The sequence below is a fragment of the Ophidiomyces ophidiicola genome, assembly GCF_022830035.1.
Source record: "Ophidiomyces ophidiicola strain CBS 122913 chromosome Unknown scaffold_4, whole genome shotgun sequence".
NCBI lineage: Eukaryota > Fungi > Ascomycota > Eurotiomycetes > Onygenales > Onygenaceae > Ophidiomyces > Ophidiomyces ophidiicola.
In genome coordinates, this window is record NW_026054644.1 from 1,060,784 (window position 1) to 1,086,633 (window position 25,850).

Sequence of the window (25,850 nt, forward strand, 5' to 3'; positions counted from 1 at the left end):
TCATCTTTCAGATAAGGAATTATTAGATGTAATTCTTCAAGGTTGAATGGTGTTCCTGGATGTTTCCTTGGGCAATGTTGCTGGCAAGGTTTCTACGTAAGGAGCTTGTTGGCTTGGCGCGACTGCACCCAAAAATATAAAGCTACTCCGTACAACAATTTGATTGACGACTCCCTTTTCAACCACCGCGGCTGACATTTGCCGCAATCACGCCTCCATGCCTCGAGTTGTTGATTACGCGCCAGCCTGGTTATCTAGGCCTTCTCCTGCTGCTTCGTTTTTTTCAAGTTCCAGCTCGACAAATGGCGCCGACCAGCCCGGCGAATCATACCTTGGACCAACAAAAGTGCTAGCTCGGCGAGACACCGAAGTTTTTGCTGTGGTGGACGGTCAGATTCGATGGTCAGATCTTACTCTTCTGAAAGACGAATGGCAGGAAAGCGTTAGACACAGAAGACATGGCTCAAGACACGAAGAAGAGGACGCGGCTCCCTTATCAGGCAGTCCTACGGTGTCTTCGAAAGGCGGGGCGTCGAACAAGTTTCGGTCTACTAATGGAGTGAGAGGTGACTCTGATACTACGTCTCAGTATAGGGTATGTCGAGATTCGATGTGAAATCTTATAGCAGTCGTTAACCCGATTAGATACTTACTGTCCCAATATACGGCAACATTAAACAACTGATCCCCTCGCCGAATGGCGCATTCCTCGCTATTCTCACAGTTCATACCATCCATATTGCCGTCCTACCAGATTCATCTCATTTATCTGGCCCAGATCATAGCCCTATACGATTGAGGACATATCAACTTGGGCCTGCCACGCATGTCATTCCAGAATCGCCAGTGGTATCTGCTTTGTGGCACCCCCTAGGCGTATATGACAACCACTGTGGCTGCATTGTGACGGTCACCGCAGACTCGGCATTGCGCGTCTGGGAAATTGACCGGCGAGATAATTGGTCATTTGATCGTCCTGCTATTGCTATTGACCTTAAAAAGTTAATCGACGGAAGGTCTTGTGAGGATGATTTTACTCCGTCAAGGTTCGGTCAAAACAAAGGATTTTCTGTCGATTCTTCTGATATGGAAGTTGCTTCGGCCTCGTTTGGTGGACGAGGTTATGACGACGAAGATGCCTGGGCATCAATGACCTTTTGGATAGCGATGAGGCAGGGCGATGTCTACGCTCTATGCCCGCTATTACCATCAAAATGGCATGCACCTTCTCTAACTATCCCATCCTTAAAAACTTCAGTTGTCCATGCCTTAGCAGCAGCTCAGGATGATACTTTTGATCATGATAAGCGAAAATTCATTGAGCAACAGTACGAGTGGCTTCGGGAAATTGACAATCAGGAACCGATACAACCTGATAGTGACTCTGGGCTCTCTGAAATCCGACCACGACCAAGCATCCCGAGTCCGATACCAAGATTGCAAGGTCCGTTTCAATTCACTATTGAAGAAGAGCCGGACGACTTCGATGTCACCGATATATTTGTTATTGCTGCAAAGCCAAAGGTTGATGGCCTTTTGATTGGCGAAGATGGTGGGCGTATTTCCAACGAGAGTAGCCAGAATGGAGTATCAGGAACAGTGCTCTGCCTTGTGACTGAGAATGGCGTGGTCCATATCGGACTTGAAATGCATGGTGTTGAAGGCCAATGGCTTCCGCATAAAAGCCAGAATAAATGTACCACTCCAGTGTCCGAATCCATGGAGCTCTTACTTCTTGAGTCTTTGCAGACGGTCCGAGGAAGCGATCAACAACGAAATTGCTGGCCCACTTTTTCGGAAGATATTGGATCTCGCTATAACTTTTTCGTGACAACGGCAAATGCGATCTCCTTCATCTCCTTATCTTCATGGGCACACAGACTTGAGCCAGAGTTACAATCGGAAGATACGGTAGGGTCCGCATATCGAATTGGTATCATGTGCGATAGCTCCATTGCAGAGGGCCAACAAATAATTCAGGTTAAACCTGCGAAACAACTAGGAAACTTTGAGCATCTTACAAATAGCTTGATATTTCACGACTTTGACTTGGGCTACATGCTACTTACTTACACACCCTCAGAGGTCTGTGCGCTTATTTTGGAGTCTTCGGCTGCCAGAGATTCTGAGACAACAGAGGACATTATTTCTTCGGAGCCAGCAGCGAGCGTACAGCAAACCCACCTGCCCACCCTTCAACGCGCTCCGTACCAAGTCCCATCACTTCTTTACTCTACAAACCCGCTTGTCTCCTTTGTCAATGATCATGTTCCCCATGGCCACAGGCATACTTTAAAGGAGCCCATCCGTCTTTCTCCATCTACGCTTGATACTATGACTGCTGCTCATCGAATCTTGAGCTCATATAGCCATGCACTTGAAATAGCGGCTTCCGATCTTTTCCGGAGGTGCGAAAGGTTACAAGGAGAAATCCGCTACCAGTTAGATCAACTTATAGACATTGCTGGAAGAATTAACGACGTGTCGCAAGGCACTGTTCGACGACCTGTACAATCTAGCAAAACCGGTCGCGAGGGAGCCTTAGACTCAAGGATGGCCGCTGTTGAATCTACGCAGAAGGAACTAACATTGCGGTACCATAATCTGCGAAGCAAGCTTTTGAGAGCTGGTGGCCGCCCTATTAGCGATAGAGAAAAGGGTTGGATACAAGAAGTTGGGACCTTGTCGAATTCAATTGGAGCAGACGATGGGGATGCACGTGCAGACCTGATACAAAGACTTGAAACGGTAAGAAACTAACGCCTGACTGCCGTCTTTTGTTCCGCTCACTAAAAACCGAATTGCAGGCAAAAGCACTGGCACAGTCTCTGTTAACTGAAGCCAGACGACTTTCTGAGGCGGACACAACTACAATTGATGTTGATGCGCAGCCCACACCTTTAAGAGTTCCCCGCCGACTAAGGGAGGCAAAAGTTGTAGATGCTATGAATATGGTTGAGCGAGAGTACGTTATTCCTTTACATAATTAAACCTTGCATAATTTTGGCTAATGGTCTTGATAACTCTAGAGCGGCAGTTATAGAAGCTATAACGTCGCGGCTCGAACGATTGAATACCGGAACGCTCGAATTTTGATCGTATTATCTTTATTGCGCTGTTCTCTATCTTTTCCCTTGAACTATAGCTACGTTCGGTGGCACTGTCCAGGTAGTCTCCATGCGCAGTGATGGTTATTGATCTCTTATTCAGCGTATAAAATTTCTTGCCAGAGCAGCTTTGTTTATTCCCATGATACAAGTGATAATAATTAAACCCGGTTCAGCTATTAAGCTCTTTGAAGTAGCGCAAGCCTCCAACCAAACCATACCTGCTCTTACAGGATTTGAAGATATCAAAAGCTTGGTAGCTTCGGGATTATCAAAAGAACATTACATTGTTTCTCAAGATATTACAGAACTACTTTTCTTCCTTTATTTCACCCTCGGTCTGCCGTTCAAAAATTCTGTTGAGAACCCCTTCTGCCCTCGTAGTAGTTGCAACTGCCAACATATCTACTCTCGAAGTGATTCAGTAAAGCCTAGCAAGTATGAAATCGGTGTTATGATATCTCTGTATCTGCTTCTTTTTCTGTTCTTTTGGTTTTTTCACTTTAAAAGGCATCCTTCCGTAGTTATTGCGAGCCCCTTTATGGAGGGCCCTAAGCTTCCTCGAAGTCGACCCTTTCCTCGATGAGTGTTGACAATTCCGCAATTATGTCGGGCCATGAAGATACTGTGAGGTCCTCAATTCTTGACTCCCAGGCAAGAGCATCTTCTAGAAACTTGTTCCACCATCTCAGACACATTAGCTTGTTGAGCTTTGAAATTTGACTGTGCCGCAACACTTCGTCGCCTCTACGTTTACACTGTTTCCATACCACGAGTGTACTGTTGAAGAACATTCGATACATCTCGTTACACTCGTTGAGATATCGGCTGTAGGCTTGTTCGTCGACAGTAAACTTCAGAACGAAACTGGGGACTTTGAGTGCCGGAGCAAGGGTGCTGCTGACTTGGTACATACTCTGCATGTTACCACCGGTCCAGTCGAGAATTCGGTCGATAGAAGAGCAATGTTCTTGGAAGACAGCTGTATTCTCAATTGGGCAGAGGCGATAGAAGCGATTACGGGTGTTTTCCTCAAGCATGCTAAGTTGAGTACGGGCATGTTTTTCGGTATGATACGCTTGACAGAGTGCGATACGGATTTCAAGCGGAGTCACAAAGGAGATACTTTCCGGTAAGGGAACTCCGTCAGCGAGCACAGCGGGGTTTGGATACATTATGTATGGGGGGTGAAGAACCATAGTGAAACTAGAAATGAGAGCCTCAGAACAATTGAACTGATATTGAGCTTTGTGGAAGTAGATTGTGTTGCTTTGGAAGAGTGTAGAAGAAAGTATGTCAACAAGAAGAAGAAGCAGATTGTTATGAAAATATTCCCCATATACGCGTATGGCTCTCTCTTATCGATAAACCAGCTTAAAGGAGTCATATCAAGGGGCAACAAACCAAAACACACGTGAACCACACATGTCCCTCCTGCATCTAGTTTGGCATAAACCATATCAGCAGAAACAAGCAAGACTTTAAACTTGAAATATGGATGAGAGTAACATATTTTACTATCCCTTATTGATTTTGCCAGCCCAATTTAAATAAGCCTGGCCTTCAGATATCCAACTTCGCCAGCCAACCTTTTGACAAGAAACTAAATAGGGGGGTTAAAGAATGTTGATAAAGGAATATCGCACTGACTACCCGCCCTTTAAAGACGAATAATCAGTATAAGTTCTAATGACAGCCATAGACTCCATGTTGCTAAAGAGATAAACAAGAAATTACTCACCTTCGGCTTGGAAAGATCAGGATGAAGGGCAAGTTTTCTCTTGTTTCATGACCAATGCTGGGTGGTTTTGCCATTCCGGAAGGCGATAGCCCACGACGTGACGTTGAATATCCACGAATTGACGGAGTTCTTCAGAGGTTCTGCGAAGGGTTTCTGGGTTGACAACCTTGTAGTAATAACGAAGCCATATGCGTATGGAGCCGCACATAGTCTTGTAAGATTGCATCTGATAGTCCCTCAACATATTGTAGCTCAACCTCATTTCCTCCAAGTACCGTTGCCAACTATCGTCACCCGCATCATTAGGTTTGCGAAGACAGTCCATATAAAAGTTCAGTGATTGATTATGTAGTTGACGGAGAAAGTCCAGCCCGCCTAAGGCCTGAACTCGAATATGTCCCAACGTAACAACCAGCGCTTCGGCATGCTGGTTGACGACTTTTAAGTCTGTGAGGGGCACAAAACCATTGTCTGCCGGATTTCCAACTGAGTTACCTTGTATGATACTCAGGTAAGACGAATTGACATCTGCGTTCTCAGATTCATGATAGTTCGGATCTTGGGTGGCCGTTGCTGCCAGGACTGTGGAATCAGGCACTGGGCCATAAGCATGGGCCGCAGGGCCAGCATTAGCATTGGCACTGGGAGTCCCATTGTTTTGAGCGGCATTACATTGCGCAAACAAAGCCAGAAAGTCTTGGTCGCTCATGGTGGCGAAGTCCTCAGTCCCAAGATCGGGGAGTGGCTCCTCGTACTGTTGTATTTGACTATTAATATGTGGCTCGGTGCCCATCATAATTTCGTCCAGCATGAAATTTTTGGCATTGTTAGCATCAGAAATCTGTGTCCCTTGAATACCATAATGGCTCCCGGAATCGAACGCCTAGATTGACAAGAAGCTTAGCAGGCAAGAATATGACTGGAAGTGAGGGACGCCTACAGGGAAGCGCCCCGTGTTTTCCATCTTTTTGATAGGACTTCTGCCTGACTGGACCAATACAGGAGAAGTTGTATAGGTAGGGGTGAAAAAACAAAACAGTGAGATATTATGTGCAAGGATGCTTACTGCTGCCTCAATGGAAATGCATGGAGGAATTCAAAGGGCTAGAGAAGAAAATTTAAGAGAGTGCGTCAACAACAGAATTGTTTCTATGGCGATTTGATATACGTGTATGGTATTTTGAACGTGCTTGTTAGAACATCGGCGGAATGCACCAGCAACTAGGGGCTGTTGCGCGAATATCAAGAATTATTCAGCTGTATAAATCAAAATCATCTTTTAGATACAGCTAAAATAAGATCATGTGTTTATTCAATTCTAATTGAGCTATGTTAGCACACAGCAGTTTGAAGAGTTCATAGCAGTTTACCTTTCAATCAGGTGCACACCGGACTGTGTTTCCACCACTCCACTTATCTGCCCTGGCTTCAAGGCAAATGAGGCATCTTCAAACTCTTTTTGCATAACACCACGGCCGAAGAAACCCCTGTTTTGGAGGGTAAGCATGCTGTGTGCCTCAAGCTAAAGGGTGTGCATCACTGACAAGTCACCCTTCTTCCTTGCGCTACTACAATCCGACTCCGTGGTAGCAATGTCGCCCAAAGTGGCCTCTCCAGCTTTTATACGGCTTAAATGGCCATTCAAAATCTCGATCGCTTCTTCTTTAGTACGCGTGACGCTTGCCTCCCTCCAGCTGGTCGGCCTGCGACTATCGCGATGTTTAATGAGTAGATGGCTTGCCCGGATCTGGCCATCTTTCTGGCCAGAATTCGCATGACGATCTGGGGCAGAGCTGTGATAGGCGGCCATGTACACCTTCAGTTTTTCGGTATCCGTTTCCGCTGGAGGCTCCCAGCGAGATTCCTTTGTTTGAGGGTTGAAATAATAGGGTAAATTCTTCGAGTTGGAATGCCGAACTTCCCAGCCTGGTGGAAGCCCTGAATCCGCCTATCAACGGTTACCAATCGTGCACCAGAGATCTGGAATGTAGGCGTCAAGGACTTACCATGCTGCCTACTCTCGAGGAGTGCTACTTTTCGCTGGCGCCTATAAAAGCAGTGATGGTAGATAAACCCCGTACTCCGTAGACCTTGCCTATAACTGATCGTTCTTATTCCTTGTTTCCTTCAAGTCGGCCTTCTACCAACTAGTATAGTTACCTTTGCGGTCTGTTACTGAATGCACGTTTGAAGTAACCCAGCGCCGTCGAGAAGGCCCGTGCGTCATATTAATAAGCATCCAAGTCTTCAAGTTGGTTGACTAAATACGGAGTATTGTCCATGCCCTTGAGTGAGATTCACGCTCCAAAGCACTGTCTGGCATTCATGCTGGCTCAGCCCTTCTTATTTAAAACGCAGAAAACTTGCTAGTGATACTATAGCTCACTGAATAAGGTACAATTATGTCTGCCTCACCACCCTCCTCATCCGCGAACGAGCAGTCGCAAAACGTCGACCAGATTCATTTTCGTTTCTGTCGCGAATGGTAGGGACTGTCATTTTTGGCCTTTATTTATCTCACTGACATCTTATTTGCTCCTAGCTCCAATTTGCTGTACCCAAAAGAAGATCGCTCGACGAATACGCTGATGTTTTCTTGCCGTACTTGTCACGTCGGCGAGCCTGCCACCTCTCATTGTGTCTTTCAGAACAATCTCAACAGTCAAGTAGGAGATACCGCTGGCGTGACTCAAGATGTTGCCTCGGACCCTACGGTTCGTTCCCCACTCTGCATTTGCCGACCCCAGCTATACCCAAGTCCGCTGTCATTGCATTAGCATAATATAATGGGCCTTGCTAATAAACATTCTTTCATAGCTTCCAAGATCAAATAAACTCTGCCCTAGCTGCGGAGAAAATGAGGCTGTTTTTTTTCAGTCCCAACAGCGTTCGGCGGAAACGGGAATGGTATGTTTTGCACTTGGCCAGCATTTTGAGTTATAAATAAACCTCACTAATACGGGTTCATGGACATTTAGAAATTATACTATGTTTGTTGCGCGTGTGGTAAGGTGTTCATTTGATATCAATATGTACTGGAAGAAGCGATTGGGGTCTTCTACCTGGCTCTTTACCGGCGTTCAAAAGAGGGCGTTTTGGATCGGTAGGAACGGATTAAATGGTCATGAGTGTGCTGCGCTTGTTGAAGTCTAATAGTACAATACGGAAAATCAATCAAAGTTTCCCATAAATATTCGCCTTAGTTGTATATCATAAATGCATCGGCGCCAAAGATAATATTTTCGACCAATTTTTGTTCCGTAGTTCTGCTCCAACAATTCCTATTCTTGAGTTAGCAGGAGTTTCAGAAATCCCAAGGAGCAGATTTACCATTCAACCGTGTTCCGATAGGGTCCCCCGACTTGTTAATCAGCACACAAGCATTGTCGTCAAATTTGACAAAACCTCCGTCCGATCGTTGGACGTTTTGTTTTGCTCTTACAACAACGGCGTGTTTTACGTCGCCCTGGCGCACCTTATTTGCAATAGCAGTACTCGCACCGCCAGAATCCGACCCAAAATGCCGTTGTTTCTGTACCACAACAATTATTCGATCACCTAAAAGGTGCAAGTTAGATCACACAGTCATTCCGTTGCTCCCGATCACAAAGCTAACCGATAGTCGCCGCCCCTTTCTTCCCCAACACGCCAGTGCATTCCACAATGGCAGCGCCCGAGTTGTCGATACAGTGCAACAAGGTCTAGGAGGCAGATGTGAGTATGTAAACGACAAATTTGGAAAAGAGGCTGTCCCACATGCCTTAAGCTGTATACTCATATTGCTGAAATTATGCAAATACGCAGAGCATGCTCAAGCCGTCCTTCACTTAGCAGGTTGAATTTCATCTTGATGCGTCGGATAATCTGGTGCCCCGGGTTCCGATTCAGGTACGGATGACATAAGCAGTTGTTTCGTTACTCCAGGAAGCGCCAGAAACACGAACGGGTCGACTGAGCGCGGCTCCCGCATTGTGTATTCATATGACGGCAGTTTAGCCGATTATGCGCATGTGTGCATTCTCTACAATGGTTGAGCTCTTTCAGAGCTTAATCTTTCTTTTTGATATCTAACGTCGTTTTCTTCTGGCGCAGGAGTTGTCGTTCTCATTAGCCCCTGGTGTGGTCGTTTATCTTTCTAGAGTATAAAGACCTCCAATATACGAAATTCATGGATAGCCACTTGTTGATTTTTTATTCATTCTTTTCTCCTAATGGCGCCTACTCCACTGCCGAAGCAAAAAGGAAAGTTGACGCTGGCTCAACTTGCCGCCTACGATGATATCATCACGGACTCGATGGTCGATCGCGTATGAAGCCCAATTCTTTGATCTAAATAGGACTAACCTTCAACATGTAGGCTTTTTTTTGGACTAAAATCCGCAAAAACAGGCCCAAATATTTCCCCATCCGAGGCGTTATAGAGGATGAGGTTACGTCGATATTGCTGCAGGATGTTATTGTTGCCAAAGACGTGTCAAAAGCGGAAAAATCCCTTCTCAATCTCACAGGCATAAGGAAGTATGTTGGCAAACTTGGATCTGAAAAGGAAAAGGAATGGTTTCGCCGTCATCTACGAAAATACATTTCCATTTATCTTCCCGACTGCCCTTTTGAAGTTAGCACAACGAATCGCTATACGATTACGACATATGAAGCGGCATTGTCGGCTAGAAAGCTCATCAGGGCTGGCGATACTATAAGGCATCTTTCGGGGACGCTTGTCGCTCTTACACCCGAAGAGGAAACGACGCTAGACTTGACGAGAAGAGATTTCAGCATCGTAATGTCAAGTCGCAAAAAAACCCCATCCTTATTCCTAGGCCCAGCAAGGTTTTCAAACCATGACTGCAATCCTAACGCAAGGCTTGTTACGAAAGGCTCTGAAAGCATGGAAATTGTGGCTATTCGGGATATTGAGGTGAATGAGGAAATCACCGTATCTTATGGTGATAATTACTTTGGCGTAGACAATTGTGAATGCCTTTGCAACACTTGCGAGCTTGCGTTACGAAATGGGTGGTCTCCCGATAATGCATCTGAAAATAATAGTCGTGCCTCTTCACCTGAGGAAATAACTGGCAACATCCAGTCAGGAGTCTCCCCAACTCCTGCCTCTTCAGAATACATGCGCGAACCGTCGCTCGACCCAATTTTCTCAACGCCTGTGGATAATATCACATCCTCAAGCCTGCGGCACCAAACATCGCCTCCCAGCAGCCCCGACCCTATCTCCGAGCCTCTGATCACAGTAAATGGACGACGGCTCTCTGGCTTTCTAATCCCTCCAGAATTCAAGGAGCTTTCTTCGCAATGTACTGTTGGGTCTAGCTTGCATCATTTCCAATACTCAAGTTCGAACATTGCTTCTAGTATTTCGTCTCCTAGCGATCAAAACCTATGTCTTGCCTTTGGAGACGATCAGACTCCTGCTCCTACAAGATCTACTACGGTAACATCTATTTCTGAATCAAATTTTAATTCAAAGAAGGGAGAACTGAAACTGGAGCCTACATCTGAGAAATGTCTTGAAAAACGCGAGATCGAGACTCCAGCTGTGCAAGACGGCCGTAATACTCGCGAGAATGAAGAGTCAGAGCTCTCTGACTTGTCTGCTTCTTGGGAAATTGATGATAAGAAAATGACCGTTGTGAAACGTGATTCGATTAAGAAGACTAGAAAGCGCAAAAGCCACCTCATTCCTACTATCGAGCATGACGGTCCGAAACTTAGAACTCCTGGGGATTACACAAAAACATCAAAGCTGCTTGCGCAGCGGTATGACCGCTGGGTAGACTGCCAGACCTGTAATGCCTGGTTTGTTCAGGGAGACTCATATCTCACACGAAAAGAATGCCCCCGATGCGAACGTCACTCCAAGCTGTACGGGTATCGCTGGCCTAAAACTGATAAAGAAGGTCGGAATGATTCCGAAGAGCGCGTGATGGACCATCGCACGATACATCGTTTTCTAGCAACCGAAGATGAATCCCGAATTCAACGTCGTGGCCGAGGCATTAGCCATGCAACCACCACCTCAACTCGGGATATTTCCGAGAACAGAACAGAAGCGGATCCAAGTGAATTTGGAGATGAACGTCGTGTCACGAGAGCCGCGAAGCGAGCAAGAAGCTCGCTACACTTGAATGTGTAGCCATTACAGTAATATAATTTCAACATTTTTTTGGTTAAAACTTTTTTAAAAATATTGGTTGGTGGTGCACATTGCGATCTCGAACCCATTTGAAGCAGCTGCGAGCCCTTTTTCAGTATATCTACGTATGTACATACAATACAAATATTTCTTCGTTGTTTATCATTTGTATCTACTTATCGCTTCATCCCAACTAGATGAACATCTCAGCTTCGTTCTTCGACCCCCCTTACCAGTGATTCGAATGCACTTGGGGAGAGCCATATACGACCAAATTTCCGTTTTAATCAAAATCCCAGTCCGCATATCCCGCCGCCCTAACATATGCATCAATCTGATGTAGCCTTTCTCGCCAAAATCTCTGGTGTAGCACGTCATCTAAGAACCCTTGGTCGAATTTTGGAGTGTTTGGCCAGTATCTGCCGGCTGGGGATATTTTTCTGAGCCTTATTTGCGATAGGCCGTTCTTGTTGGCGTCTTCGAGACCCTTCTGGTATAAAAACCGGTGCCGCCGAGACTCCATCCAATCTTTGCCCGACCAAAACTCGGGTGGTGTTTTAGATATTCGTTTCAGCTGGGCAACCGAGCTCTCCTTGGGATAATGGAGATCGTCCCGGAACTTGGACCAGAAGGTAAGGAAAGTCATGTTGGCCCGCTCAAAAAAGGACTGTAGGTGGATCGAGACGATCAACAATCTGTTGCACTTGTCTAGCCCTCTATTATTGTAATAGTTGACTTCTGTCGAAGATAATCCAGGACGCAGCAGCCCATTCAATTACAAGTTGGTCGCAATACAAACTTCAAAATGTTTGCTTTTACGGAGTAGATTTCAACTCTATGACCTCGCTCCATGGGAATCAAGAGAATATATGGGTTGGCTTAGTTTATTTCCACGCAGGCAGTAACTACATATCACAAACAAGTTTTCAGGCAAACATTATTAACTACATGTTGTCTATGTCGGCAACGGACATGTGGACCAGTATGCTGCCCACCCATCACACAAACTCCCAACCATGTACGGCTCGCTTTGTCGCTGGGAGCTATTTGGATCGGTCGATTGTTTTCTGTCTTGTGCCAGTCTAGGCCATCTGTTTGCTGTTTCACTCGACTTCGCATCATCTTCACCTTCGACAGGCATCGCGTGTCTTCAAGGATACATAGGTTGTATACAAAACGACATGAGGCGCAATGAGAACTCACTCCATTTGTCTCTCACCTGGTAGCAGCGACGGACGAGCTTTTGCATGCGATGACTGTGCTGCCTGAAACCTGGATATGTCCGGTCCTCCCTAGCTGTCTATGGTGGTTCAGAGAAGAAAACCTATCACCATTCTCGTCGATGGCGAAGGGTGCCGCATTTTGCCGGCGTACTACCATGTTTACTGGTCCTGGTGATTAATTCATACTCAGCATTTGTATAATCTAAGGTTGTACGCATGTATGTACACACATACAAGGCGGCTTCGGCTTCACCCACTCTCGCCATTGGTCCCCATTGCTGGAGGGAAAGCGCCTGGAACTCCCGGGAAATCGGTCGGATATGCCATTTCGTTTCTTGTTGTTTGTGGAAGAGGTGGATGTACATCGTGCATTTCTGACGCAGAGACATGGGGAACCGGAAGATGCCCTTGCAGTGGCACCTCCGGTGTTTGCTGCTGAGGTTGCGGTTGCACTTGAGCAATCACAGACCTCTTTTTTCTGTGTTTCCTCCTCTCCAGCCTGTCCTGGTTTCGCAGCTGTGCATTCTCTGTCTCTGCTTTGATGAGGTCTTCACAGGCAACAAGCACCCCGTTTAATGTAGCGTTCAAATCGTATTTTGCGGGAGCTTCCTCATAGCTATTGCAATGATGATTCTCTCTTGACCGATATCTGCCCTTTCGCGAAGGACTTCTCTTGTCATCTTCCCCGAATGTGGCCAGACTCGATAGGACGTTCCCCATATCGCACTAGGAAAGAAAGATTGCACAGCTTGAACTTTTCAAACTTATACTGACCCAACTTATGCTCTGCCGATGCTGGCCATCGGCCTTTAAATGACCTTCAATGGACATTGTAATCCATTCACCTACTTATTCCGCTTGCTTGGGCATGTTTGCTTGCCAATGACCTCCATCCTGTAGAGCTATTATATAACCAGCAGCTTTCAATTCTCGTTAACTAGATTGATAGAACAACCAATGAAAATGCCATAAATCCTATTCCAATCAGCAAATAACCTTATTGATGTTGAATTTATGACGAACTCAATATGTGTCACGCTCAACATCTGAAACCCATCCATATCTAGTCCATGCATAGGGTATAGCGGTAAAAATATAATAGGTATGTAACATGTCACCAACTCCTGCAAGATGCACGGGACAGGGGGGCAATAAGATGAAAGTGATGTATCAAACCCGCGCCAGGAATGCAAACAAAAAGGAACAATAGAACAGGATGCTGATAATCAAATTAGAGCCTGTCCAAGGAACATGGACTCCCGAACTTCTCGGACAATATCTTTACGGTCATGCTTGCCCACTAAAACAATACCGCGACCACGGCTACCCATGCGGCCTAGGCGACCCAGGCGATGGACGAAATCAATCGTATTATGAGGAACGTCATATAGAATGACTGTTCGAACTAGGGTGGTGTCAATGCCGCGGGAGGCAAGGTCTGTCACAACAATGACCTTTGTGCTAGGCATGGGTGAGTCAGAAGGCCCAATTGAATCAGTAATCTGCGGATGGTCGCCGAGACCTTTGTTTTTTAGGAGCCCATGGCTTTCTGGAACCTTTGAAGAGCTTGTTTTGGAGAGGTCAGCGAGTATTCGAGCTCGGCGTTGATCAGTGGTGTCGCGCGTCAATGACATAGCATCAATCATTTTGCTTTTTAGAAATACGGCAAGCTGCTCGGCAGTCTCTCGTTCGTTTACGAAAACAATGATTGGTTTGGGCTCATTTCCACCTTTTATAATGGAAGAGACAGTGCTAGCACACGCCAGATCTCTTCTGCCCCTAAAGGGGTACTTATCAATATCCACAACACCAAGTTGTACCCTCCGGGGTATCGAATGGAGGCCAGGGGTTACAAGTCGGTTAATTTCGGGAAACCGTAAACGTAAGCATTTGTCGAGCGAGTTCGTGATCGTAGCGGAGCAGAGAATAAGTTGTTTAAGGCTCGATGCTGCCCTATCGATGATGAAATTCGTTTTCGGGCCAAAAGATTTATCAAACATAGAATCAGCTTCGTCGACGACAAGATGCGTAACGCGGCTTAAGATGTAAGGGTTAGATTTGGCGATAGCTTCTACCATATGAGGTGTGGCCACAAGGATATCGGCACCAGCGGGGTTGAACAGTGTGTTCCTGATCTTGCGCGGAGTAAACATGGATGCTAGAAGCGCCGAGCGATACTTTACTGTGTGGGCCATCTCCTTCACAATTCTACCAATCTGCTCGACTAGCTCTAACGTCGGTACTAGAATTAACACTTTGGGTTTAATGATGTTCTTGGGGGCTGGAGCAGGTTCCTCGTCCGTAGGCTCTTCCAGCTCAAATACGTTTGCAGTTTTTGCCTTTTGGTGTGCGGCTACCTCTTTCTTCTTTTGTTGGTTTCTCGCCGATTTTAATTCTTCTTCCTTATCTATATCCTCAGACCGTTTCATAGAATCAATCACCGGAATCAGATAGGCCAATGTCTTCCCAGAACCAGTTTCACCAGCTAAAAGATACTGGTCGAATTTTCCTAAGACATGCTCATTGCTCGGTACAGCGGAGGCACCTTTGAGTACTGCTGGTATGGCTAGTCGTTGAATAGGAGTAGGTTTGACGTAGTCTAAGTTGGGTAAGGCCTGGGTGTAGATGGCTTGTTTGACAGATGGAAGTAGTTCGAATTGGTCGAAGGAGGTGATAGAAGCGAGCGTTTCTTTAATACGGTTCCGTCGTTTATATGAAACGGATACAAGCGATTGCTGCATTTTTAAGAATTTCCTGGTAGGCTGCGACCTCTGGCGCTTTGGCCTTTCCCCAGCATCCTTGTCCTCCGCAAACTCTGCCCTGCGCAGTTCGGCCTGGGATCGCGGACGCCGCCGATCTTGTAGGTTGGCGCTGGTTTGATTCATTCCACCAAATGGGCTGTTGTATAGCCGCGGGGGCCGTTGCCGGCCCTGGCCATACTGCACCGTGGGATTAGCGACGTTTTTCGACAAGGTCATTCGAGCCGGTTTCCGACGGCGGGCTTGGGTGGCGGCATGGCGCCAGGACTGCAGCAACCACGAGTGCGACGGACGGACAGACAGACAGGACCGGCATAGTAGGCACACGTTGCGGACAAGGGGGAGCGGTGCCATGAGCGCAGGAGTGGTGGTGGAGGACAAGGTGGTGGTGGTGGTCGTGATGATCGTGATGCGAAGACCGGCAATTTTGAATTTTCGCGGGCCAAGCCAAGCCGCGGTTGCCAGGCCAACTCGGGCGGCGTCAATACGGGCGGCGAGCCGCTCGACTTCGGCGGCTGGACTGTTTATATCGCGCTCTCTCGCTCACCACCACCCCTCTTCCCTCCGCCCTTCTCGCCTCACGCCTCGCTCGCGATTCTTCTCAGTGACGCCACGTCAATTCGTTCTTCCATTTGTTGCCCTTGCCTGCCCTCTTTTCCTTCCTTTTTGTTTCGCTACCTGTATTGTTTATGCTGCCCTGACCACTCGTTAAGCTTACGCTCCAGGAGGCATCAAGTTGAGCCAGCACATAGCAGCCGCACTGCATTTATCTAGTTTCTACACTGTATGCCATCCCCTCACACATAGTGCACATTCGCGCAAAAGGTAAGGTAGCGTTGCAGGGTCCGCATCGCACCGTCAATCGTGCATCTGTGGGTCAAGATAGCTGACTTGCCTTAAGGTTGAGCATTGCGAGTGTGTTGACTTTAAGCCCCTTGAAGCATGGCGAGTAGTCAGCGCCCTCTATCTGAGATTAGCCCGGTTGCACCGCGGCGAAACTCTCCCGGAACAAAGGTTTGTTTTTTATCGGTTGTGTTTCAATGTCTCAAACGCTCACGCGTTGTAAGGATTGTCCGAATGGAAATTCATCACCATTTGACTCGTCTTCTGCATCCCCTCGTATGTTCTGGCAGGGCCGCGACCCAGCCTCTCCATATCGCGTCAATTTTGAGAATCGAAACCCCTATGATGGATCGTCCCCTGCGCATTCAGCCAAGAGGTCGTCGATTGAAAATTTAAAGAGAGCTTCACGGGTGAAAAACAGTAGCATGTTTGCTCGTGAACAAAAGGGAGAATACGATCCCACGCAAGTCCAGGTGCTTGAACGTCCATTAGCAAGTGGACGACCATTGAGCCAGCAACGTTCCTCTAATGCCAGCCCCGATGCAAGACGCCAACTGCCGTCCCAAGTACCAAAGGCCAGCATTCCGGATTCAGGCGCACTCCATGGGCAGCAAATCGAAGGCTCGCCCAGTAGAGCGCAGACCCAGTCGCCACCGAAATCTTCGCTCAACCGAAATGGTCGCTATTCTGGGAAATCATTCGACCCTCATAGCGAAATATGGTCTGATGACGATTCAACCGCTATTGACCGATCGTTTGGAGACAGTCGTGGATCTCGCCGACACGCAAAGAGTGTTACATTTGATGCGGCGCCTCCACAAATTAACGAGTATGAAATGACTACCCCCGTGCCTTCGTCTGTGGCATCCAGTTCTCGCGAAGGGAGTTATGAGTCAACAGAGAATGAGGAAAGCTTTGAGTGTAGCTTTTCGCTCCATGAAGATAGTTTTGATGCAAGTTTAGAAGACACGGAGAAAACTCCAGTGATGCTACCTGATGAATGGGGTTATGAAAGCCCTGATGAGACAAATGACGACGTCTCGCAGCTTGAATATGACCCTTTTAGTCCGGAAGATGAGGCGGCAGAGTCAGAAGTGCGCCCACCCTCATCCAATGCATCTAGTTCCTTCCAATCTAGAATTGAGTCTTTGGATTCCAATGGGGAGTGCCGTCCACTTCCTCCTCTTCCTCTATCTAACATGAGGTCTCCGGATAGCCATCGGGGCATATCGGCGACTCTAGAGCGAGCCAGTGGTGTTTCAAAGCCATCACCTCTCCGTCCAGCCTCTTGCTCAAAAGACGATCTCAACACCTTCGGGTCCTCGTCTTTGTCATTGGAAGATCGACTTCGTTTGATGATGGCGGATCAAGGCCATGTTTCTGACGCAGAACTGCAGCGTGAGCGACGGATGCGGCGTGCAAATCTGCGCGAAAAGACTTTCGACAAGGGTGATGAGCATCCAGACGATAGTATGGTTAGTGAGCTCAGTATATCGTCTGAGCCTTGTCCAACCATGCCTCGGATCTCAAGAGAATCCATTTTACGGAATCTGCGGAAGAAAGAGTCGTTCAATGAAGACATCAGTGGTATTTCATCCGTAGGTAGTTCCAGTCCTCATCGCCCATTACCACTTGATCCAGATGTTCCGATTCCATCCCTCGAAACCGATGATATTTCAATTAAAGAAGAAGAGCAAGAAATTGACCTTCATGATATTCCCGAGTACTGTTTGGAAGGCAAGCTTAGTGCCATTGACAACGACGGCGATATTCAGCAGTATGACTATGATGATGAGAGTCATTACTCTCGTGCTTCTAGAGACGAAGACGACTCACGCATAGAACAATTCGAAGATGCCGAGAAACAATCTACCCCCGTCCCATTGTGCGTTCCACAAGGTATCTCAGCCGAGGCCAACCACAGGCGTCGATCAGGATCGGTGTCAACTACAGCAGATGAAGAGCAGCCATTTGACCTGGACTTGCTTTCCTACGTAGATAGGTCCACCCCTTCAGCTGTGGACAGTGATGATATCCCTCCCCCTCTTGAACTTGGGGCAATTCGTGAGTCGCTTCAAAGACCGGGAACACCTGAGCAAGCAGCAGACCAGGCAGCATCTGTTGATCAGCATGACGAAAGCTTCCATCGTGCCGGCACTCCAGACTCCGTTATTCGTCATTCTATATTGACAGATACCACAGCGGATGAGCGTTCTGCTGTGATTCCAGAACCAGTAGCGACTGTCAAGGTGCCAGGAGCTGACCTAAAGATTCGCCCTTCTTTAACTCCAGCAGATGTAGAATCGATGGCCGCCGTTCGCCGCAAGGTAAGCGGACAGGGTCCTAGGATACCATCGATTTCGGAACATCACCGCTCCAGCCTTCCTAATATGCTATCGGAGTCGAGCATCGACTCTGTTAAACCAGACCACCCGTCCATTAACGGGCTCGCTTCCGTTGAGAAACGCCAGTCATCGCTAGTCAAACTTGACATCCCGGTCAGTGCTAGCGACGAAGGTCTGGGTTTTGGCCTTGACGAGGAATTTGACCGTGTTATCGAAGCCCAAAAGGTTGCGTTTGAACTCTCTCTTTCTCAGATCCCTCCCTATAAGGACACCCACTTCACCAGTGAGCTGCAAGCTGCTAGCCATGTCGCCCTTAGTAATTGTGAGAGTAAGGCTAACACTAGAATAATGAGACAGAGAGGATACCTTATGAGGCAGAATACAAAGGTCATCGTTGCGACAAGCTCCAACCCCGATGATGCAAACCCAAAGCCTGCGGCAGATGTCCGTCCGGCAGCCCGTAAGCCCAGTCAGCAAACATGGACCACAGAACCATGGAACGGTAAGGCAAGGCGTCAAAGTATCAAGGTCTCAGGCATACCTAAGAAGAAAACCGAACCAGTTCCTCCACTACCTGGTCAGGAGAGCGTTGTAAAGGATACACTGAATGCAGTGGAGGAGACAGAAAATGAAACTAACGCACAAGATGTTGAAGATGGAAAAGACAGAGGGCGCCTTTTCGTAAAAGTGACTGGTGTCAAGGACCTGGATCTTCCTCTTCCCCGAGGTAAATACGACCTGCTCATCATACATGTACTTGGGACGATGACGACGCTGACGGTGTTATAGGAGAACGTTCCTTTTTCTCCTTGACTCTCGATAATGGGCTTCACTGCGTGACGACCTCCTGGCTAGAATTGGGAAAATCTGCACCTATCGGTCAAGAGTTTGAACTGGTAGTTATGAACGAACTTGAATTCCAGTTGACGCTGCAGCTCAAACCTGAACAGCTCAAACCAAAGACTCAGGTCATTCCGTCTTCTCCGCCTAAGCCCCAGAAACCTCAGAAGACTTCCGCATTTAGCCGTGTATTTGCATCTCCCAAGAAGCGAAGAGAAATGGAGATGCGACAGCAGATGGAAGCCCAGCAACTGAAGCAACAAGCTGAAGAGAAGAAGGCCATCAACGGGCCCGATCCCTGGGATAAAGTCCGAAGCCTAGTGGCTAAGGATGGCAGCTTCGCTCGGGCGTATGTGTCGCTAGCAGATTATGAGCAGCACGCTTTTGGCCGGCCTCTGACTGTAGATGTGGCGTGTTTCAACGAATGGGCAGTTGAGGAAGTGCCCGTTAACAATTCAAAAACCAAGCGAAATATTCCAATGCCGGCTCAACGTCGACCTCCCTATCGAGTCGGAAACCTGGAGCTCCAGCTTTTGTATGTTCCAAAACCGAAAGGCGCGACTGACGAAGATATGCCTAAGAGCATGAACGCATGCATTCGAGAAATGAGAGAGGCTGACAATGCCTCTATGCGGAGCTGGGAAGGATTTTTATCGCAACAAGGTGGAGATTGCCCGGTATGTACTCATACAATTTCCTGGAAGCACAGGGCCCGCATTAACATTGCTGCTCCAACAGTATTGGCGTCGTAGGTATTTCAAACTCCAGGGTTCCAAACTTACTGCCTACCACGAAACCACCCGCCAACCACGCGCGAACATCAACATTGCTAAAGCTGCTAAGCTGATCGACGACCGGTCTATTTTAACTCAAAAAGAAACTACGGCCAAAGGAGGTAGACGGCGTAAGTCAGCCTTTGCTGAAGAAGAAGAAGGTTATATGTTTGTCGAGGAAGGGTTTCGAATTCGCTTCGGCAACGGTGAGGTGATCGACTTTTATGCAGATAGTCGTGCGGAGAAGGAAGGCTGGCTCAAGGTCCTCGAAGAGACCGTGGGTAAAGGCCACTCTTCTGGCAACGGCAATGCAAAGGCCTGGACGGAGCTTATTATCCGGCGAGAGCGGAGTATGAAAGGAAAGCAGCCACACTGTGACATGCCAACAAGTGAACGCCCGATGAGCGCGCGAAATCCAATTCCTCCAGCACCGCCAAAGGATATCCCAACTCCAACTTCGCGGCCGCCCGTTGCTCCTCCGCCAAAATCAAGACATAGCAAGCAAAACTCACAACCAAATATCAGCTGGGCAGATGCAAGAAGACAGAAAGCTCGATCATTGATATTTTAAATCGGCCCACGCATACCGAGGTCGTCTGACTTTTTTGTTTCTTGTATTAAAACTCTCGTTTTTCTATTTTGCTGTTTACTCACTGCTTTGGTTCGAATATTGTTTTGCGCTGTGCGCCATGTCATTAATGATCTGATTCGACGTTTTCCCTTCTTTTCTGGCTTCGAGTTTGCTTTTCTTTGAACCCCCTTTGTTTTTTTCCCTTAACTGGTAGTTAATTTTTTCACCTGTTCCATTAGCCAAAGCTCAATGTTACCCTTCCCTCGGATAAAACTTGGATGTTATATGAACAAAATTGAGACGTGATCAAGAAGAAAACTGACTGTCATTTTCTGGCTCCGTTTTTTTTCCCCAATCTAGTCCCACTTTGCGCCGGAACTTGCTTTCCTATGTACGTATTTGGTATATGGACTAACCATTCAACTTCCTCTTTCTCGTTGATCTGCCATTCGATATAGAAAGGACTGGAATTTTAAAGGTGCAAACATTGATGGGAATGTGACAGGTACGGAGTAGTTATGAGTGTATGGAACAACGAGCCTTACTGCAGCTGTACTAACGACACCCCGCCATAAATATTAGGGCACTCGGCACTATAGTAAGAGTGGTTAAATAGTCTACACCTAAAATTTCCGCGTCTCAACTTTTACGGGAGTGTTAATATTTCACAATCAACCGCCCTCTTCCCCGCCGTTTACAACTTCATCCTCAGACTCTGACTCAACTTCCGCTAAAGCTTCCTTGTCCTTACCAGTCTCGGCAGTTGTAACCATGTCTGCTCGAGGTTCCCGAATTCCTGAGGACGTAACATAGAGAAAACAATCTTCGCGAAATGTGTCTATATGGTTGAAGAAGTTACCAAAACTATGTTGAATGGATTAGTCTTGAAGTGGTCATATGTCTCATGCCTTCAGACGAGCAGGGAAACTCACGCATTCGTCTCCTGTTCCTCACGGAATATCCGCTGGTATATCTCTCTATTTTTGAATTCTTCCATCTGCTCTTCGTATTTGTTAAAGTCAATTGGATCTCTACCTAGATCCTTAGCCTTTTTATTATATGTCTCAAATATCGGTCGCTCAAGAAGCAGGCCGAGACCAGGAGCCTTAGGAATCGGGACCTTTTGAGCTGCATAGCTCTGGGCTATCCTTTGTAGATCAGTACCGCATCTGACGACCAATGCCGCCATAGCAACCATTTTTCTAATCTGGTGCATCATGAAACTCTGACCATGTACTTTTAGGCTCAACCATTCGACGCCGTCGATGATTATAGGGTCCTTCGAGATCTTGAATGATTTGATTACCCGTTTGGCCGAAGGGTCTCGAAACGTTTTCTGTATCGTGTAGTTGTGGAAATTTCGGGTTCCCACATATTGATCTAGCGCCTCCTGGACACGAGCGAGGCGTGTAGGATGAATCCGGTAAGCTTTTTTTGCTTTGAAGTAAGCTGCGCGGACAGTCTTGATAATATTGCTAATAGCCTTATCTCCAGTCTCGGTTGATTCAGGGTTGTCGGCGTTTGATTCCTGCGGTTGACTGGCTTCAGGTAGCGTTGAAGCGTTCACGCTAGGGTTTTCATTCTCTCCAGACTTTTTGCTGCTGGAGTTTCGTTCACGGATGCAAAGAGCTTCCTGCACTTTTGCTCGAGTATCTTCCGGCAGAGTATCTAACAGAGGCTTAATAAATTCTTTGTCGACGTCTTCCCAATATGAGAGTACTTCTTCTTGTCTGTTTTCGTACGCTTCCATGTCGTTTTCGGTGGCAGCAGCTTCTAATATTTTCTTTGCTAGAAATGTGCTAGGATGGGGCGGTAAAAAACAATGGGTCGGTATTAAATATTCATACATTCTTGAGTCACAGAATTGGTAGCAGCTAAAGCTCTTGCTTGTCGGTTCGATGCCCCATATGCGGATTTGAGGGCTGAGTATACTGTTCACCTTTTGTACGAGGTCTCGGTCCTCAATAATGAGTTTGAGCGAAACTACGTTTCCTGCCGCGTGGACTCCCTTGTCGGTTCTTGCACATCGGACGAATGATGACTTCTTCGGATCCATTGCATTTGCCTTGGATATGGCCCCCGCAGCAACTAAAGCAGGGAATATTTCGCCTTCTATAGTACGTTCTTTTGTACTCCTATAGGTGAAATATTAGAAGTCTATTACGACCGGTACGGGTCTGGGATGGTACATCTGCATGCCATGATATCCAGTTCCAGAATATCCAAGCAACACCGCAACTTTACGTTTCGGTCGTCTTTGGTCAGCTTCAATGTCCTCTTTTGAAAACTGGGTCGCGTATATTGGGATGTCCTCGCCATCTTCGGCTTTTCGACGTTTATTGGCTTGCTCGTTTTCATTCCGTTGCCTTTTATCTGAGGGGAGACGGCTGAATTAGTTAGCTGTGGAGACTTGTAAGACCACTTCACTGGAGAAGTACCTCCACGCCTTCCTTCCCAAATCCTTTCGTTTATTTTTGCGATTTCTTCCACCGGTCCTGGAGTCGGCACCGTGCCTAGTGTCATCTGGCGTCGTTGCTGAAGACGGTTGTATATGCGAAGTGGTATGGGGATGGCCAGCCTGAATTGACTGGCTTTGGGGGGCAGGCAGACCGGGAGTTGGGTTTGGCGCATCCATCGTGAGCAAAGAACCACAACGCCGCTCATTTGTCTGTCCGAGGTTCATCTGGTTGTTCTCGCGTGGCTGAATCTGGAAAATCTTCAAAGCGATTCTATGATGCAGGTCGATTAGTCATCAGCCAGCTCGAGCCGCACCACACCCCTTCATTCCGAACCAACCATCGCCTCAACCCACTCCATCGCACTCTCGTCACTATTTTCCCACCGTCAACTTGCCGTTACTAGGAAGACTTCAATATGTTCCAGTAATGACAAGATTCTTCGATTGATAAGTATTCCACTTGCCGTGTGATCTTACTGCTTTCGAGCCTGTGATCGCGACTCGTTACGGCAATGGATCTTGCTAGGAGCCTCGTTCGAATAGTCGCTCGGGCGTTTTATGAGACTCGTCATATTCTTGTGATCGATGCTCTCTTCATACACTCAGTGTATGGCTGGTGCGCTCTTTGCATGCATCATTGCACTGCTAACATTGCCTGGTAGCCTCCATGCAGAGGACCTAGCTCTCCTTTTGGGAATGCAACAAAAAGACCTTCGGAGACTGTGCGGTCGCCTGCGGGAGGACCGCCTCATAGCAGTGTATGGATGGCCGCCAGTACCCGGCCTTCAAGTTTCTATTCCCCATGAAAAGCTAACCTGGGATTCTTGGAAATAGCCATTCCCGCCCCGAACTTCGTGAAGGCCAGACGCGCCCTGTAAACCGCGAGTATTACTACATTCCGCTCCATCCTGTAATCGATGCAATAAAGTATCGCGTTTCTCGCTTGACTTCCACGATCAAGACCCAATACACCCCGAGTGCAGAGAGGAAGGAGTACATATGTTTACGGTGCCAGGCGGAATGGACCCAGCTTGAAGTCTTAGGTCATGTTGGGCCCGAAGGGTTTGAATGCCAGCGATGCGGTCATCTGCTCTCTGGGACAGATGAAATCCAGGGTGGTGCCGGAGCAGACCGCACTGGTCATGAAAAGAACAGCAAACTAATGGCTCAGCTGGATCCAATGTTGAAGCTTCTGAAGCAAATCGATTCTGTCGAGGTTCCCCCCAATGACTTTGATACTGCGTGGGATCACAAGATCGATATCGTACGAAATCAGTACACAAATCCTTCAAAACCTGGCGTGATAGTAGCGAAAAGCTCTGCTGTGAAGGGCATCAACAAAACTGATGCTTCAACACTTGAAGTATCGCTTACCTCTTCTGCTGAAAAGAGCGCAGAGGAGCAGGCCCGGGAAGAGGCAAGGAAAGCCGCGCTTGAAAAACAAAATGCACTCCCTGTTTGGCACACACAGTCTACTGTCAGCACGGATATAAGGCCGACTCAAGTAAAGCCAGAGGCGAATGGAATAGGAATCAAAACTGAAGTTGATATTAAGGCAGATATTAAAGAGGAACAGAAACCGGATGCTGAAAGTTTGGATGATAGTGTTGCCGCATATTACGCCGAGATGGCCCGCGAGAAGGAGCGTGAAGCGAAAGAGGATGTAAGTGAAGAAGATTCTGAAGACGAGGATGATGAATTTGAAGATGTTGGGATTGCACCTAGTGCTATTGGCACATCTGCAATTCCAGATGCCATGAAAGCACTGCCCGTCAATGGTTCCTTGAAAAGGGAGCTCGATTCAGAATCTGGAAGCAGTGCCCCGCATACCAATATTCCTACACCAATCACGCCAGTTGACGATGGGGGCCCAACAGCGAAGAAGATCAAGCTGCACCCGGAGGTTAAAAAGGAAGACTCGGACGAAGAGGCCGATGAGTTTGAGGACGTTTAGAGGCTTTTGGCTCTGTTTTCAATTCTTATAGGGGGCTGATAATGTTATTTGCAGCATGGTGCACAAGGCGTTTTCTTTACTATGTTTTTGGACAACTTAATGCCAGTTACCTGGCTGACTGGATTGCTTTATTGTCCTTCAACTTCCTCGTCATTTGGAACTGGAAAAAACACTGCATATTGGAGTTTGGAATTATCACCCGGGCGGAAAACTGCTTTTTGTGGGCCTGAAGTAAGTGACAGGTATGTTTTATCGCATGTCTTTTTTTTATTTAATATCTTAAACATTGTGAACTATGATTGGTTATGTGAATAGAGGTGGATAGCAGCCATGTAATCTACAAGAATTGAACTGTGTTTTGGCCTGGCTTGATCTTGGAAGCTTTTGATGAGCTATAGCATATAATTTTGTCCAGTTCCATACAGAAAAGCCCCCATTCAGGATTTGTTTATGTTTTTGTGTGAAATATATCGCCCATTTCTACCATAAAGAACAGGAAGATGGACAAGGCTGTGCATCTCCACATGCCTTAGCGAAATACTCAGGTTATTTGATGTCGATCAGAGAGAAATTCTTCTTAGACCGGGAAACAGCCTTACGCTTGGGGGTAGCAGCTCAAAAAGTGCTCCGTAGAGGCATTCACCTCTCCCACTGGTTTTTCTTTTGGTGCGGCGCGGGTAGCTATCGGCAATTTGTATTCATACAGAGTACGAAGTACATCGGAAGTCATAGCTGAGTTAGCAAGATCTAGGTTCCTTTTTTGGATCTGCAATTTGGTAGGCTGCACATTTGCAGGACTTGTTATGATGTAGAGGACAGAATATATAGTTATTGTCAAGCACCTTTGTCTGACTTTGACCTACTATAAATTAGAGGCAATGCGGTGCTCACACAGTCATGTCGTTGACTACCCATATGCGAGGGAGGTAGTCAACTAGCACATAGCCCATAATCGGGGAATGCTGGTCGCATTTCAACTGTCTGCTTTGAGCGCACTGACACGCGAACTATACTGGAGAACTGGACTTAAATAAAAGCCGCCAAAACGAAAAGTCGCCTCATACGGAGTACAGGGTCTCTTTGTT

At 47.1% G+C, this 25,850-nt stretch overlaps 12 protein-coding genes across 12 annotated transcripts; 4 read left to right on the top strand and 8 right to left on the bottom strand.

Annotated features, from left to right (window-relative positions):
- Positions 1-217: 217 nt before the first annotated feature.
- On the top strand, positions 218-3,096 carry LOZ57_001798 (uncharacterized protein; the record flags this gene model as incomplete). Its single annotated transcript, XM_049250880.1, has 4 exons — positions 218-595; positions 646-2,748; positions 2,808-2,965; positions 3,030-3,096. The coding sequence occupies 4 exons, from the start codon at positions 218-220 to the stop codon at positions 3,094-3,096; spliced, it is 2,706 nt and encodes a 901-aa protein (XP_049110464.1).
- A 562-nt stretch (positions 3,097-3,658) lies between these two features.
- Positions 3,659-4,282, bottom strand: LOZ57_001799 (uncharacterized protein; the record flags this gene model as incomplete). The annotated part of the gene is made up of 1 exon (XM_049250881.1): positions 3,659-4,282. The coding sequence occupies one exon, from the start codon at positions 4,280-4,282 to the stop codon at positions 3,659-3,661; it is 624 nt and encodes a 207-aa protein (XP_049110465.1).
- Positions 4,283-4,864: 582 nt separating this feature from the next.
- Positions 4,865-5,812, bottom strand: LOZ57_001800 (uncharacterized protein; the record flags this gene model as incomplete). The annotated part of the gene is made up of 2 exons (XM_049250882.1): positions 4,865-5,731; positions 5,789-5,812. The coding sequence occupies 2 exons, from the start codon at positions 5,810-5,812 to the stop codon at positions 4,865-4,867; spliced, it is 891 nt and encodes a 296-aa protein (XP_049110466.1).
- Positions 5,813-6,156: 344 nt separating this feature from the next.
- pin1 (peptidyl-prolyl cis-trans isomerase Pin1) lies at positions 6,157-6,857 on the bottom strand (the record flags this gene model as incomplete). The annotated part of the gene is made up of 4 exons (XM_049250883.1): positions 6,157-6,166; positions 6,219-6,335; positions 6,393-6,796; positions 6,855-6,857. The coding sequence occupies 4 exons, from the start codon at positions 6,855-6,857 to the stop codon at positions 6,157-6,159; spliced, it is 534 nt and encodes a 177-aa protein (XP_049110467.1).
- Positions 6,858-8,152: 1,295 nt separating this feature from the next.
- mrpl38 (54S ribosomal protein L38, mitochondrial) lies at positions 8,153-8,437 on the bottom strand (the record flags this gene model as incomplete). Its single annotated transcript, XM_049250884.1, has 2 exons — positions 8,153-8,380; positions 8,432-8,437. 2 exons carry the CDS (start codon positions 8,435-8,437, stop codon positions 8,153-8,155), a joined length of 234 nt encoding a protein of 77 aa, XP_049110468.1.
- A 622-nt stretch (positions 8,438-9,059) lies between these two features.
- set9 (histone lysine methyltransferase Set9) lies at positions 9,060-10,999 on the top strand (the record flags this gene model as incomplete). Its single annotated transcript, XM_049250885.1, has 2 exons — positions 9,060-9,155; positions 9,206-10,999. The coding sequence occupies 2 exons, from the start codon at positions 9,060-9,062 to the stop codon at positions 10,997-10,999; spliced, it is 1,890 nt and encodes a 629-aa protein (XP_049110469.1).
- A 283-nt stretch (positions 11,000-11,282) lies between these two features.
- Positions 11,283-11,645, bottom strand: LOZ57_001804 (uncharacterized protein; the record flags this gene model as incomplete). Its single annotated transcript, XM_049250886.1, has 1 exon — positions 11,283-11,645. One exon carries the CDS (start codon positions 11,643-11,645, stop codon positions 11,283-11,285), a length of 363 nt encoding a protein of 120 aa, XP_049110470.1.
- Positions 11,646-12,471: 826 nt separating this feature from the next.
- LOZ57_001805 (uncharacterized protein) lies at positions 12,472-13,053 on the bottom strand (the record flags this gene model as incomplete). Its single annotated transcript, XM_049250887.1, has 2 exons — positions 12,472-12,948; positions 12,997-13,053. 2 exons carry the CDS (start codon positions 13,051-13,053, stop codon positions 12,472-12,474), a joined length of 534 nt encoding a protein of 177 aa, XP_049110471.1.
- A 395-nt stretch (positions 13,054-13,448) lies between these two features.
- Positions 13,449-15,335, bottom strand: MRH4 (RNA helicase; the record flags this gene model as incomplete). The annotated part of the gene is made up of 1 exon (XM_049250888.1): positions 13,449-15,335. The coding sequence occupies one exon, from the start codon at positions 15,333-15,335 to the stop codon at positions 13,449-13,451; it is 1,887 nt and encodes a 628-aa protein (XP_049110472.1).
- A 588-nt stretch (positions 15,336-15,923) lies between these two features.
- Positions 15,924-20,353, top strand: BUD4 (Bud site selection protein bud4; the record flags this gene model as incomplete). The annotated part of the gene is made up of 4 exons (XM_049250889.1): positions 15,924-15,995; positions 16,049-18,896; positions 18,959-19,686; positions 19,748-20,353. 4 exons carry the CDS (start codon positions 15,924-15,926, stop codon positions 20,351-20,353), a joined length of 4,254 nt encoding a protein of 1,417 aa, XP_049110473.1.
- Positions 20,354-21,024: 671 nt separating this feature from the next.
- On the bottom strand, positions 21,025-22,988 carry PUS1 (tRNA pseudouridine synthase 1; the record flags this gene model as incomplete). The annotated part of the gene is made up of 4 exons (XM_049250890.1): positions 21,025-21,217; positions 21,286-22,488; positions 22,543-22,740; positions 22,792-22,988. The coding sequence occupies 4 exons, from the start codon at positions 22,986-22,988 to the stop codon at positions 21,025-21,027; spliced, it is 1,791 nt and encodes a 596-aa protein (XP_049110474.1).
- Positions 22,989-23,323: 335 nt separating this feature from the next.
- LOZ57_001809 (uncharacterized protein) lies at positions 23,324-24,765 on the top strand (the record flags this gene model as incomplete). The annotated part of the gene is made up of 3 exons (XM_049250891.1): positions 23,324-23,418; positions 23,474-23,569; positions 23,646-24,765. 3 exons carry the CDS (start codon positions 23,324-23,326, stop codon positions 24,763-24,765), a joined length of 1,311 nt encoding a protein of 436 aa, XP_049110475.1.
- Positions 24,766-25,850: the final 1,085 nt, after the last annotated feature.